Source organism: Saccostrea echinata, unplaced genomic scaffold (genome assembly GCF_033153115.1).
Source record: "Saccostrea echinata isolate AGI-Se365-2 ecotype Australia unplaced genomic scaffold, CSIRO_AGI_Sech_v1 ptg000076l, whole genome shotgun sequence".
NCBI lineage: Eukaryota > Metazoa > Mollusca > Bivalvia > Ostreida > Ostreidae > Saccostrea > Saccostrea echinata.
Window position 1 is genome coordinate 715,961 of NW_026889825.1, and position 15,526 is coordinate 731,486.

The following is a 15,526-nucleotide window of genomic DNA, read 5'->3' on the forward strand; positions in this document are numbered from 1 at the left end:
CGGTTTTTCGGCGTTAGGGAAGCGCTTACATATTATCCTACTAAAGCGAATCTTGACTGTGTTTGGAAGTCATACATCCTGGCGCAATGCAATCATAACCTTAAATCTTGACTGCGTTTGAGAAAATACATCCTGACTTTGCCAGGATTGACGCTTGAATAAATCATGACTGCGTTTGGAAATCATACATCCTGGCGCAATGTTATTCTGACTAGGCCAGGATTGACGCTTGAAGAAATCTTGGCTGCGTTTGAAGAAATACATCCTGACTTGGCCAGGATTGACGCTTGAAGAAATCTTGGCTGCGTTTGGAAGTAATATATCCTGGCGCAATGCAATCCTGGCCGACCAAGATAGGATGGTCATATGTTGTCAATCCTGACTTGGTCAACATTGAATCATGACCCGACCAAGACAGGATGACCATGTTATCAATCCTGACTTGGTCAAGATTAAATCATGACCTGGCCAAGATAGGATGGTCATGTTATCTTGACTTGGCCAGGATAGGATGGTCATGTTATCAATCCTGACTTGGTCAAGATGACCGGCCAAGATAGGATGGCCATGTTATCAAACCTGAGTTGGCTAAGATAGCATGGCCATGTTATATAAATCTTGACTTGGCCAAGATAGGATGGCCATGATATATGATGACCGGCCAAGATAGGATGGCCATGTTATCAATCCTGACTTGGCCAAGATAGCATGGCCATGTTATAAATCTTGACTTGGCCCAGATAGGATGGCCATGTTATATGATGACCACGGCCAAGATAGGATGGCCATGTTATAAATCTTGACTTGGCCAAGATAGGTTGGTCATGTTATCAATCCTGACTTGGTTAAGATGATGAAAATCATGGCTTGGTCATGTTTGAAATCTTGACATGGTCATGATTACCATCCTGACCGGCCAGGATTGATTTACAATGAAATATATAGAACATGACATGGGGGTCCCCTATGGCTTTCCATATTATGGCTTTTAGAATACAAAGAGATACGGGAGAAAATTATGGCTTCCATACATTTACGGTTGATGGAGATTTGTTATATATAGACAACAATGGAAAAACCATTCAAAGAATGACCCCTGATAAAAAGTTTAGGAGATTCATTACTATTAATATAGGAGATTGGAGAGCACAAAGTGTCTACTCCTCTCCCGCTAGCGGAGATGTTCTGGTGGGACTAAGTGACGGCAAAGAAGCAAAGTTGACAAGGTACAGCAATACAAGAAAGAAGATCTTAGACATACAGAAAGACGACAAAGGAAGGAAACTGTACAAGACGCCACGTTATACTACAGAGAACATAAATGGGGATATATGTATATCAGATTTCTACAATCACGCCGTGGTTGAGAATAAATCGGGAGGACATCGGTTCTCTTACACACGTCTGGAGCCCCCAGGCGGCTTGCTGCCTACTGGAATTGCTACTGACAGCCTTGGTCATATCCTAGTTTGCAATGCCAGACTACAGTGTAACGATGTCCATCGCCTTGATATTGACGGTAATTTCCTATTCCTGTTGATCACACCACAATATGGAGTATCCGCTCCCCGTGGTCTGTGTGTGGACTGTAATGACAATCTTTATGTAGGGGACATGGACAACCAATTAGTAAATGTTTATATATACCTTCGATCAGTGAACGACTGAAATTAAAATTTGTTGTAGAAATTTGTAAAACAGTGTGTACATGATATATACAGTAATGCTATTTAAAACAAAATCATATTAATAACGAACTGACAAAAAAAGGGAGAAGGAACATCGATGAAAGAAAAGCGAGCACTCGGAGACCTAATTGTCTTGAATTAATTAATTATCTTACCTCGATAAACTCCCATTTTGCGCACATGCATTTTTCTTATATCTAATTTTCAAATTTGTGCAAAACGGGAACAAACCGTATAAATTTAGAGAAGCAAGCCAACTTATAACAATTTGTCCATGTAGATAACATGATCTTTTTCTTGCCAGGATCACATCAAAAAGTACGTGATCAAATTAAAATAACTAATGAAAAGGTCCAAAACGAACTCGGTCCAAGTGTAAGTTGACATTCATCTAGCTTTTATAAATATCTGAGGGATGACACGATGATTTTTATATCAAAAGAAATACACAAAGAATCAAATGTAAGTTGTATGTTTGGCAAAAAAAGCTTAATTAGATATATGCTTCAGTTAAAATTCATATGAGTCCCTGCTTCATTCTAAAGTGTTGTTATTTCATATGAAAAGAAATTCAACGAGGGAAGGAAGTTAGAGATACCAACGAAGACGACACTAATAACAGTTTTGTTCCACGGAAGCTCTTTTTCTTTAAAGTGGATTCATTTTTAAAGACAGTAGTCGTATTTTAACTTAACCTCAGAGAGAATTATATCTGTAACGCACTATAATATCTCTATAATTCTCTCTCTTACAGAGTAGGAGTGCTTCGTCAGAAGAACGGGTGATTGTTCTACACGCATCCTCAAGTGCTTTAGAGGAAAACTATGAGTCTGTAACAAAAAGGGTTTTATATTGTTGATATACTTGGTGTAAGCGTCTTAAGATGATACGAATTTTCCAGTCGGCGAGCAGAGTAATAATTATGTTGACATCAGTGCACACCAAGCTTTTTAGAGAATCTAAATTTAAGGACATACGCAACGTAGTTTGAACTTTATTGTGTTTTTCTCTGGAGTTGAAGAGTTCCAATTTTTAAAGGAACTGTGTGATACATTTTAATGTCTAAATATGCTGTTGTACACTTCTTCTAAAACAAGTTTGGATTAACAAATCATCTAGAATATATGTTTAGTAATTTTTGTATATTTTTCTTTGAATTATACAAGAATTTTCATCAATGAACATCTTTTCAAAACCCCTGGTAATGCATGCTAATTTTTTGTGTACGAACATCTGAAGGCACTATAATCTTAAATTAAGAATATCTTGAAAAATTATCAGTAGGTAAGGTACGTTGCGTATGTCCTTTACTTACTTACACCACCATACGACATTATACATGTACAAGCAAGATCCAACATAATTATGTTGACATGCGACTTATTTATGTGAACATGCATGATAATTATGTTAACATGCAAGATATGTATGTCAATATGAGAGTTGTTTTTGTTGACATGCAACAGAATTATGTAGACATGCAACTTATTTATGTCAACATGCGACTTATTTATGTCAACATGCAACTTAATTATTATGTCAACATGAGACTTAAAATTATTCATGTCAACATGCGAGTTATATATTTTAACATGCATGATATTTATATCAACATGCAAGATAATAAGTTGCATGTCGACAGTTGAAATAATGCCTGAAGATACACATAGAAATAGTTATATGGTAGAAGAATTGCATATGTTTTAATTATCAACGCTAACACTCGTGTTACTCAGGTTTCTTTTTAAAAAAAACACTGCATTGTTATAGGTCACTATAGTGTGCTTTATTCAGAATATGTTTTGTCTAATAATTGTTAGAATGCCAAATATTAGACTGAAAAACTTCCTTGACAACGTAAACGGCCGTATACCTGAGTTATTAACTAACCAATGAAAGAAAAAGGGAGTTGTTGATTTAGAGTACACGTCCTGGTCGAGCTCTATTTTCATTGAAAAGTTTTATCAAACATACTTATTATAAATCTCATTTCGACCCTTTCATTTGCTGAAAATACTTGTCTAGCTGTATTTCAGAATATTGAACATACAGAAATATAATTATGTCATCATTTTGGAATTGTTACGTCACAAAACTATTATGATCAGTCGGTCACAATACACGTACTGTATATATTTCATGTTTGTTTACAATTATAGCAAAAACATCAACTTCCCTTATATGCTTGGCGTTTTATAAAACAATATTCAGAGCTTTTTAAATGCCCATTAGTATTCAATGAATTTGCATTGGCCCCGTAAAATGTCAAGAATACTTGAATTCATTACTCATTACCCTGAAGATTTCACTTAAATTTATTTTTAAATCTAAGACTAAGGGCAGATCAATGTAACTACATAAAAATATCACGGAATTAAGAAAAACTGTTTCCTCGTTTGTTATAAATTGCGATCGTTTAATCTAGAATTAATAGTTGTTTTTTTTTTTTTCTACTTTATATACTTTTTTCTACTATAATATAAATACTTTTTCTACTATTTTCTACCATACTAACTGAGAAATTGATTTGAATTTCATTTTCGTGTACTCACAGAGAAAATCGCGTCAAAGTGAAGTCACAAATCACAATGAGGCTACAGAGACGTCAATAATAGTATAACGATATAGGACAGCGAGAAATTCAAACATTAAGTGTATTTTTTCTGCTTTTAAACATGTAAAATGTAAATATATTAAGGAATGGTTTTTTTTCGGTTGCGTATGAATTATTGGTGTGTAAATCACACAGACTTGCACATAAGCATATTTTTACTAATATTCCTACTAATTAAATATCTTAAGTGTGTAGTGCATAGAAAGACCTTAATTTTTTTTTAAAGTCTCAAAAGTTACAAAGGCTTTTGTGGAAATCAACGCTCGGAAACCGAAATCGAGTTATTTCAAGGACAAGTTGACTAGTATCCCTCCAGTTCCGGGAGAAAATCGAAATAGTGAAAGTAAACAACAACTGAGCTCTGGAAGGTGTATCATTTTGAAGTGTGAAAGACAATAATGTTGTCTTAATAAGCAGCATAGACATAAAACGAAGTAGTAAGTAATAATTATACTAGCTATTTCGTCATTCGGTATTTAATAGATATAAAGTTCTATCGTTAAAATGATATTGTCCTACGGACCCGGTGAGGGCTTGTCCCGAGACACAGTTAGATTATTCTAACTAGGTATTTACCTGAGCTGAGCGGCTCATAACCATGTCAACTAAAAACCTAAACGACTCGTAATCAAATCCTTTACCTGTTTTGACAAGTCGAGGTTGTATCAAACATTTAAGAGTTCAGTTATCAGTTAAAGCTTTGAATATGGTTAAGAGTTGACTTTTAGATCTTGCATCAAGTGCACGAAAATTATCCATACCATGAGTAAGTCTGATTCAGACTCTGAAATACAACAGAAATCTTTGAGAACACCATTCCATCGCTTTGCCAATTTTAATCTTGAAAAAAATGGTCATAAAATATTAATTACAATGAGTTAGTCCCAACTGACAAAGAATTTGTGTTTCCTTTCATTTATTTTTTTTCCTTGGAAGGGGAAAAGGGGGGGGGGGTTGATAAATACAAAGTAACATTAATTATTTTATTTATTTACTTTTAATGACCAGGATGGGCCATGGTGAACAAAAAGAAATACAGCTTAAAGCCTTTATATTCATCAAGTTCCCTGTTTTGATGGAGAAAGAGATGTCCAATGCACATACATAGATATAAAACTTCAGGTGAGAATTGCAAAATGTTTAGACTATAGTGGTGTTAAATGGATTAGGGAAAGCACTCATATTCCTTCGATTACCCAAGTTTTACTTTCAGTTGTGGAAATGTTGAAGAAATTGACAAGGGACTAATATGAACCATTAAAATTTCCACTCACCATATTTCAAAAATACCTGATTGGTATAGCTTCAACTCTTTAACTGTTTAGTATAATCAGGTTTGCAGTATATCTCCATGTTTGTCAAGGGATACAATTTTATTTTTAACCTCTCTAAAATTTATTTTCTAAAATATTGTACAGTCAAACCTCATTATCTCGCACTCGATGGGACTGAGAAAAAACTTTGAGATATCAAAGGTAAAATACTTAAAGAATAAGTGGTTGGGACTTCCAAATCACTTCGACATTTCAGGAGATATCAGTGTTCAAGATATCAAAGTTCAACTGTATATAAAGAAATGCATGATAAAAAGACTCAGTAATTAATGTTATGGACACAAGGGGAGTGAAGGTGGAATTTCCTTTATACACCTTCAAGACAAAGTGTTTTATGAATTGTTTATTTTTCTCTTTTCAGAATGATGATAAGGTGCAAAAACCCTCTCCATGGCTTACCACAGTCAAAAATAGGAGGGATGTTAGCCACATTCATTTTCATCTTCCTTTTCTACAAAAGTATGTGTAACTTAAATGCTGAAAGTCAACAAAAATTTGATTTGTCAACAAAATAAGATTTTAAGTGTTATTTTAAGTAATACATCAATTGATTTGCAGTATGGAGCTGCATATTTCAGTTTTGATGTATATCAAGTGCACACTACTGTACTAGCTTTAATTGAATAGGTTGCTTGGGCAGTACTGGAATTGCTTATCAGGGATTAAGAGATTTAATGGTTTTGAGTCCTAGTGCTTCATTAAAACAAATTGAAGAGTGATTGGTTAGACGAGAGAAAAATGATTGTGTCTGAAGAAGTTTTACAGTCTTTAAGTGTGGTTAATTCTTATAATGTCAGCATGGTTGATAAATGTTAATTAATATAAACAAGTATGCAAGTAAAGAAGGATTTATTTCTTTTATATATATATATATATATATATATATATATATATATATATATATATATATATATATAGACTCAACCACCTGAGTCTTAAAAACTTCTATGGTCATATATTTCACACTTGAATATTTAAGATAGACCACTCCTAAGTTTTAATTTAGGCATCACAGTTGGATTAACCTATAAAAAAAAAAGTTCTTGGATCCCTCTCCTACTACAGAGTTAAACATTGTATTTTACTGTTTATACAAATTATTTGTGATGTAATCTGTTTATTTTGAATATTTTACAGGTTTTCTAGTTGAGGATAACACGGAAACTTTAAGTAAGTAGTTATTTCTGTTAGACTGTCCATTGAACATGTATATTATTGATTTTATTAGTGGTCCGTGGTATTTTTCTCCATGGATACTGTGATGATGTATCATGTGTATGTTTCAAAAGTTTTGGAGGGGGGGTTTCTTCATTTGACCATTTGTTGAAAGATACAGTCAAACCTTGATATCTTGAACTCAATGGGATTGAGATTTTTTTTTAGATATCTGAGGCCTCAATATATTGAGGTTACAACACATAAAGAAAAATGGTTTGAACCTGGTGTTCAAGATCGGTGTTCAAGATACCAAAGTTCAACTGCATGTATCTCAATTAAATTACCCATACACATTGTCATGAAATGATCTGATAACCTATTATTTTATTGGTATATGTTAATTATTTATAAAATATTGGTAACATAAATAGTCATGCATGCATTCTTCAGTAAAGCTCCTTCAAGTTCATGCAAGTTTAGCATGTTTAGGCTCTAAAATTCTTATGATGTACTATGTATAATGTAAACATACTTATTTTAGCATTAGTCATGTTTAGCCTCTTTTGCATTGCCTCTTTTCTGCTAATTTATACACATGCTAATGTATGATTAAAACTTATACTTATCATAGTTAAAACTCTAGTGCCCTAATTGAAGATAGCCCTAGTCAGATTAAGAGGACAATTGTGCTAAATTTTGGGTGTGATGATTTTTGTATGTTTACAGAATGTGCTCCAACATAACCTCCTTAAGACATTTACCAGTAATATTTGATTTGATTTCATCAACAGGGACTTAAGTTGAAAATCTAATCAATGATTATAGGTGGCTTATTTACTATTATGTCCAGTGTTAATCATATTGTCAAAAAAATGGAAAAAATGTACCTTTGTAACCTTCCTCATAACATTACCAAATCAGTGTTCAATTCCTTACAGTCATTTTTTTCTATTCAACAGGTTTAAAATGAAAAATGAATTTTAAAAAGAAAAATAGTTTTTTAGCTGCAGAACTGTAGCATTATGATTTTATATATTAGTCTTTGACCATAACGCTACAGATTCCATATTGCAAATATGGTGCAATTTACGGCGCAAGATTTTCTGCACATGGTTGGGGAGAATTCTCCATTTTCCAGCATTGGTCAATCAACTACCTTTCACTCCCTAAATTCTAGAAATTTTTTAAACAACCTGAATATTTTATCTACCTTCTAACCATATATATTCTTCTCTACAGACCAATTAACTCGCTTGTTTTGAATTTTTGTCGGGTGGCAGAAAATTCAAAACAAGCAAGTTTTTTGGTCTGTAGAGACGATTGTAAAGGGTTAGGAGATGGATAAAATATACAGTTTGGTTAAAAAATATGTCTAGAATTTAGGGAGTTGATTGACCAATTCTGGAAAGTGGAGAAATTCTCCCCAGTGGTGGGCAGAAAATCTTGCGCCGTAAATTGCACCATATTTGCATTACAGGATCTGTAGTGTTATGGTCAACACTAATATATAAAATCATAATGCTACAGTTCTAAACAATAAAGTAGGAGTGAAACGGTTCACCGCAGTATCGATGCACCGCGGTATTTTTTCTCGGTTTGATACACAGTGCAAAATCTCTAATTTTCGGTTCGGTTCATTTTTCGGTCGGGATCGTTATTCAGTCGGGTTTGGCATAAGGTATAACACGTTACTCAGAATAAATAAGTATAGAAAACGTAAATTTTTGATGACTGATAGCTTGTAAAATAATTTTTGACAGTCAAATAATTTTAATCAATTCCTTCTAGTCAATTTGCAAATAAAATTCGTAAAATATGTGACTAGATTTAGAAAAAGAAAGCATAAAACAACGTAGAATTTGTTTCCTTCTATCAAAATGTATCGTATCGAAAATAACCGAACCGAGACAAAATTATATAATACGTATCGAACCGTGAAGGAGGTGTATCGTTTCACCCCTACAATAAAGAACTGCCGGGGGGGGGGGGGGGGCTCTATTGATAATATAGTGAATCTGTAGTAAAAATGCATTATTTCTTTAAAAATCTTCTCCACACCTGGCCATATCTGAGGCAAACAGAGTAAAAGTTTTTATAAGGAAGGGAATTTTTACCAGATTTTTGAACATCTGGACACATTTGGTCAAGTGTTCTGGTCCTGGCCAGGGCTCTATTAGTTTGTATTCTACTGAGAGGAGTTATTCCCCTTTGCCATTTACTTTTGATAATTTATCACTGTAAATAATGTACTTGAAAGTTAAATAGAATAAGAGAATTATGCAAAAACTTTTATTGTATAATACAAAAAGTACTTTCATTGTTTTAATGATCAGATAGACTTGTAAGAGATAATAGATAAATAAAGATGAGACAAAAATAACTTGTCTTATTAAATGTTCATCAAAGACCAAGAGAGGCCAATGTAAGAGATTTCAACAAGGGATTAAAATAGTACAGAAGCATTGATAATTTGTCAATATACTGTATGGTGATAGTGATAAATGGGGATCAGATTTATAGAACATAATTTATAAACTGTTAATGAATATTAAGACCAATTATTTTGTTGATCATGATCACCATATTTTTCTTGCTTTTGGGCAACAAAGCTTCACCTTTCAGTTCATTTTATACTCTATGCATCCTTTAAATTGTTGTATCATACTCGGGTGACTGTTAAAGCCCTTGGGCCTCTTGTTATTATAATATTTTATTTGGCTAAAAATAAAGATGTTTAAAGCAAAGCAAGATATAGTGAATCCATGCTTTAACAAGTAACATTTTATTTACCTAGTAAACCATATCTTTAAGTGCAGTATTGAAATGTTTATATGTTTAATATTTACATTTGCAAATGTTTTCTTTTATATAACACTATTAAAAGCAACGCGTAACTATATCCGTATAAACACGGGTTCCTCGCATCATAAACGTTCGATGTAATTTCTCAATGATGTCATAAAGAATCGACGCGCAATCGATGGATCAAATACGTGCCGTTGAGTTTGAAAAATATAACATTTCATGTGTTAAAGATTGTAATCAGGAATTTATAAAATATGAATAAGTCATAAATGTAAATATAAGTAATATTGTATCATTTTTAAACATCTGTCAGGATATAAATACGGGTTTGTATGAGATCAAATTTACCATAAAGCCCTTTGGGCTTTATGGAATTTGATCTCGTGACCAACCCGTATTTATATCCCGATAGATGTTTAAAAATGATACATTATTTCTTAATTAATTGCATTTTGTTTTTTTTTTCTTTAAGTGCAGTTTATTATTTTTTCAGATGTTTCAGCCTTTAATGTATCTCATTCGCTTGGTAATACTTATATCCCTAACAAAAAACTATGCATTTATGTTGTATTTAACCTTCCAATAATTTAACCGATAACAACCTCTGTATGGAGTATTTCAGACTCTCAGTTGTAACTTCACTATGAAATCTAACACATGTACATTGTATCTTTATAAATGTTATTTCTGTTGATGATTACAGCAGTAAACTCCTACACTGCTGTATCCTGTTCAGTATACCTGAGTTTGACTGTTATAACAGTATTATTATAGGACTCGATCACTTTACAATGTAGCTCCAAGATGAGTGGTCCTCTTGTTTGTATGACGTAATTTACTCTTCACAGTAGAATTTTTTCTCTTTATGTGTGATTTATCTTTCATGGTTTTTGTGTTCATCTTTCCACATATACACCTGGAAGCACTGAAAAACAGTAAAAATTATAATACAAGAAATGTGAAGATCTCAGAAGTCTTTTAGAAATTAATGACTTTTAGTTCACTTCAGCTAAATTAAAGGCTCAAGTGAACTTTTCTGATCAAAAAGTGTCCAGTGGCTAAAATTGGTAAAGGTGACATCACACCCAATAAACTGTAAATTAAAGCTATTGAATCTTAGAGTTTAATTTTGACATACATGTAACCCAGACTTGCCACTCCTTACAATTTTGGCATAATTAAGGCTTACTGTTTTAGCATCTTAATTACACCTTGCAATTTATATTCATTTCTCTCCATCCAAAAATTGAAATACCAGTATTTTTATATCTGTCCACCTTTAGTTTTCACTATTAAAGTAAAAAAAAAAGTTGCAGTCCTTAAAGCACTTGATTGTATTGACATTGTCCATTTCTATGCTAACTTGCAATCTAACTCATTTTAATGTGAACAAAATTGTAAAATACCCAGCGGTTTGGGGTCTGCCCCCTGGACCTATTCTAACGAATTTTCATTTTATGATGTTGGAAGCTCTGCACCCCAATGAGCATGATATAAGGTTTCATTAATTTGCATCATGTACATGATCAGGAAGAAAATGGTGACTCAGGTGAGCACTTTGGCCCATGGGTCTCTTCTGTAAAAAAATAATTTACCTCTTTAGATATATCTAAAATTTCCTTCATGATAGCGCAACCAGTTACATAAATGATTGTTAATTTGCACATAGTTAACAAAGGTCATTAAAACTTTGAATTTCACTGTAATCTGGATACAAGTTTTGGAATATCAGTACACGGTTGAACACTATAATTTCAAAATTACAATTCCAATTTTGAAGTATATATTAAGGTAATGGAAGCTGAAATTATTGATTTGCTGCAGCATTTAACTTTAGATGTGTAGTTATAATTGAAATACATAGATGCAGCTTGTTAAGTCTTTGAATTTTAAAAAGTTTTATGAACCTTAAATTGATAATCTTTCATTTTGTGAGGATTTTATGTGTATTTTTCTAATGATTTATGTTCTCGTAATTTTCAGAATACTTGGAAACTGTGAAGAGATTTTTTCTGAATGTAAAGCAGAGAGATAAAATTTGTAAGTATAGCAAATATATGTATATGTGTTCATGAACACCCTGTGTGATCAACTTTTGGTTCAGGTTTTAAATGAAAGTACACTAGTCTAGAAATTTCAAGTAGGCCTAATTATAATGTCAATTAATTGTGAAAGGTATTTCCAGTTAAATATCCCCATCATTAGCAGCCAGCCCTTGTAAATGTGTACCTAAATGAAATGTAGGCATTGCAAATATAATTGTCATGCATAAAATCCATCCTCCAGATTCAGCCAGTTAAGCATGTGCAGAAATGTCTATGCAGTAAAATATTTGAAGTTGACACCCAGAGAAATCACTACATGCTATGAATTGGGATTAAAGTGTGATGGATAACTCAGAAATTTAAAGCCATTATGAAAATAAATTACTTAACTTTCTGACACTTTAATGAAAGCACTAAAATGTACTCAAACTTTATTAGACCATATGTTATGTTTTATAAAACTGATTTTTCAATTAAATGCTTTGAAGTTTTCTTTGTGGACACACTTGGTATACATGAAATTGTTTGAATATTTTGTGTAAGTGCTTTAGACTTTTCATTAGTATTTGCTTAATAAATGTTATATACTCTGTTATAATTCCAGATCTTGACAGAGAAAAATCCTATCTCAATGAGAAAGCCCAGAAGTTAAGAATTCTCTGCTACACCATGACGGTGCCAGCTAACATGCAGACAAAGGCTATAGCCGTGAACAACACATGGGGAGCTCGATGTACGAAACTAATTTTTGTGACTCCAGAGCCTAGCTCTACCTTATATACCATGCAGGTGGATGTTAAGGAGGGAAGGAGCTACCTCACTGACAAAACTGTAAAGACACTTACAGCACTTTACAGAACTTATAAAAATGACTATGATTGGTTTTTCAAATGTGACGATGATGTATTTATCATCATGGAAAATTTACGCCTTCTTCTGGCAAAGCATGAATCTCACGTACCAGTTTATCTGGGGCACCAGTTTAGACTGTTGACAAAACAGGGATATTTGTCAGGAGGTGCCGGATATGCTATTAATAGAAAGGCCCTGGAGATAATCAATGAGGAAGGTTTTCAGGTGTCGGGGAAATGTGAGGTATCCGGAAAGGACGAGGACTTGGATATTGGGAGGTGTTTTGGGAACCTTGGTGTAAAAATTTATTCCACAATTGATACTCAAGGACGACAAGCATTCCACCCATTTGGCTTTCAGAGGGCTTTCTATGGACACAAAGGAGGAGAGATTTACTATGTCTCAAGGCCGTATAACACAGTAAATACAAGACTTAATCTTTTTCCAGTTTTAATATGTGATATATATAGGATCTCCCATGGTTTGTGGTTGGAAATGATTTTTATCCAGTGAGTTGTGTTTTCTATCCTCAAGCCTTGGTGATGGAATAGAAAACACACAAGCTGAATAAAAATCATATCCTACCACAAACCAATGGAAGATTCTTTTATCACATGTTTTATACATAGCTTATACATAGCTAAAATGTTTTACACTGTTTTTATATGTGAATCCACTTCACTTCTTATGTATAAATTTTCCTACCAAATTAAGAGGAGTCTACGTTTCCTAGGAGGGTCCAATGTCACTTTTAGTTGCTTTACTATATACATTTAAAAACGTGCGAATTCCAGGGGATCCGGGACCCCCCACCCACCCACCCATCCCCCTCCCCGACTCCCCTTCCGTGCATGATGTTGATCCAGCTTAGGCCTTGATCAGTAATAGATTAACATCATAAATTTATGTACTGCAAAGATATGACTCAAATACCTTTTTTTTTCTTTTTTTCCAGGGCCCTGATTGCTGCAGTGAGTTCACAGTGTCTTTCCACTATGTCACTCCAGAGGAAATGTACCTAATGGAATATTTGTTGTATCACACAAGAATCTATGGCCGGCATTCAGTCGCGAAAGACAAGGAAATCTTCACAAACAAAGAGGCCATTATCCCTGACAAGGCTCCTAATGAAGTGCTCCTCACTCCAAAATTTATATGGCATCATCTTTATAGATATTCAAGATTTGAGTAGATTTTTTTTCTACATTTTTAACCTTTAAGGACAGATGATACAAACAATAATTTGGATGCACGGTTCAGTATATATTTTTGGACTTATTCTGGTGGTAAATAATGCATGTATGAAATATCTAATATTAAGAAATTGTAAACTTTCTATGACACTCAAATGTCTTCTCTTTTTTTTTAATCATCACTCTATAACAATTTTTCATCTCTTTAAAGGATAATTCCTTTTAAAGGATATTATTGAGAAACTTTGAATGAAAAATGAAATTTTTTCAGCTAAACTTATTCATTTTACTGATTTGTTATTTTCATCATGAGTTATGATAAAACTTTGTATCATCTGGCCTAAAGTTGATATTTTTATATAAAAGTTGATCAATTTCCTTTCAGCAGTTTAGGCACTTTATCCTAGGAGCGATCACAATTAAGTTCACTAGTAATGCCAGAAATAAAATATTTATTATTTAGGAAAAAACAAGGAAGTTATGGGGTATATTTACAGTAAACTAAAAATATTTTGAGATATAATATTTATGAGTGTGTTTTTTTTTTTTTTTTGTTTTTTTTTTTGTAAAGAAAAAAATTTCAAGGAAATTTTTAGTTTATATTTCAATTAAAAGTATTTTTTGGAATTTAATATTGAAGAGATGTAAGTACAAATGCCTTTTTATTTTATTTTATACATATACAAGGTTTACCAAGTGTTTGTCATGTTAAAACTGAGATATCATTGTTTTACAGTGTATATAGATTTGAACTCTACCTGTCTATTTATAAATGTGTCTGTTTTGTAGATTATATTGTTTTTATACTTATATTTGTATGAGTGTTTATATACTTTAGAAGTATTTTTAAGTACATGCATATTTGCCTGAGTAAGTGCCCAGGGCCTTTAGATAAATGTGAAGACTTTTAAGTGGCTTTTAAGGAAGCTCTAAACACTAATGAAATGTGTTTTCAAATTTGAGAAAATTGCATTATATATAAGTGTATGTATTGAATTTATCCTAGTTCATTTTCAACATGGGTACCTGCCATATTTCTCAAAAAAAAAAAAATCTTGAAAGACCATAAAGTATCAGTGAACAGAAATCACTGTTGTTCACTTACATTGGGAATGTACATGTAGTATATGTAAATAATGTTTAAACTGCCTTATCTTAGTCTAGTATAATGTTTAGAATAATTTAATCTATTTCAAATTGTGTCATTTTACTGTACATCTCCATTTATTATTCATTTTTCATCAAAGGGCAGATATTCACTCTGTTAACTTCATAAGACAGTATAGAATTTAAACTCTTCAATGAGCAGTGTTTAGAGCATCCTTAATATTGAGATATGATAATTTTTACAAACTTCAAGGAAGATTATAATTGACTGATTAAAAGCTACAGGGAAGGGACACTTGGAGCACCCTTACTAAGATTAATATAGTCACGTGTTTGTATCAGTTCCCTACAGGTGAAACTGGAGGGGACCCATAGAATTCCTTTCTCTCTGTCCCTCTATCTTTCAGCCAGTCTGTCCATACTGATTTTATGGACTTTTTTCTAGAGGCTTGCGTAAATTGAGCTCATTTTTTGTTTGTGAGTCTATCTTGTTGTCTGATCAGTTACAGATAAATTTACTTTGCAATCCATTCTATTTCTATGATTTTTCAGTTTTGATTCAGTATTGCTTATGAAACACTCTCAGAATTCTTGTTAAATAGTCAAATTAGTATGCAAGCATTTCTAATAGTACGTAGACTAAATTCAAATCTAGTCAGTTGTAACAGTTTGTTGAGAACTCAAGCAGAGGTTAATATTTTGCATATACAGGTAAATATATGATTATTGT

At 32.8% G+C, this 15,526-nt stretch overlaps 1 protein-coding gene across 1 annotated transcript; it reads left to right on the forward strand.

The window, feature by feature from the left end:
- The first annotated feature begins 4,659 nt into the window (after window positions 1-4,659).
- LOC133176510 (glycoprotein-N-acetylgalactosamine 3-beta-galactosyltransferase 1-like) lies at window positions 4,660-13,736 on the forward strand. Its single transcript, XM_061311628.1, has 7 exons — window positions 4,660-4,739; window positions 5,311-5,424; window positions 5,998-6,095; window positions 6,774-6,806; window positions 11,583-11,639; window positions 12,249-12,916; window positions 13,452-13,736. The coding sequence occupies exons 3-7, from the start codon at window positions 5,999-6,001 to the stop codon at window positions 13,686-13,688; spliced, it is 1,092 nt and encodes a 363-aa protein (XP_061167612.1). The 5' UTR covers window positions 4,660-4,739; window positions 5,311-5,424; window position 5,998; the 3' UTR covers window positions 13,689-13,736.
- The last annotated feature ends 1,790 nt before the right edge of the window (window positions 13,737-15,526 follow it).

Excerpts from the sequence above, each read along its gene's own strand:
- LOC133176510 (XM_061311628.1), top strand. The coding sequence starts at position 5,999 with ATGATGATAAGGTGCAAAAACCCTCTCCATGGCTTACCACAGTCAAAA. Across the intron at positions 6,096-6,773 it reads CATCTTCCTTTTCTACAAAA|GTTTTCTAGTTGAGGATAAC; the intron begins GTATGTGTAACT and ends AATATTTTACAG. Across the intron at positions 6,807-11,582 it reads GGATAACACGGAAACTTTAA|AATACTTGGAAACTGTGAAG; the intron begins GTAAGTAGTTAT and ends CGTAATTTTCAG.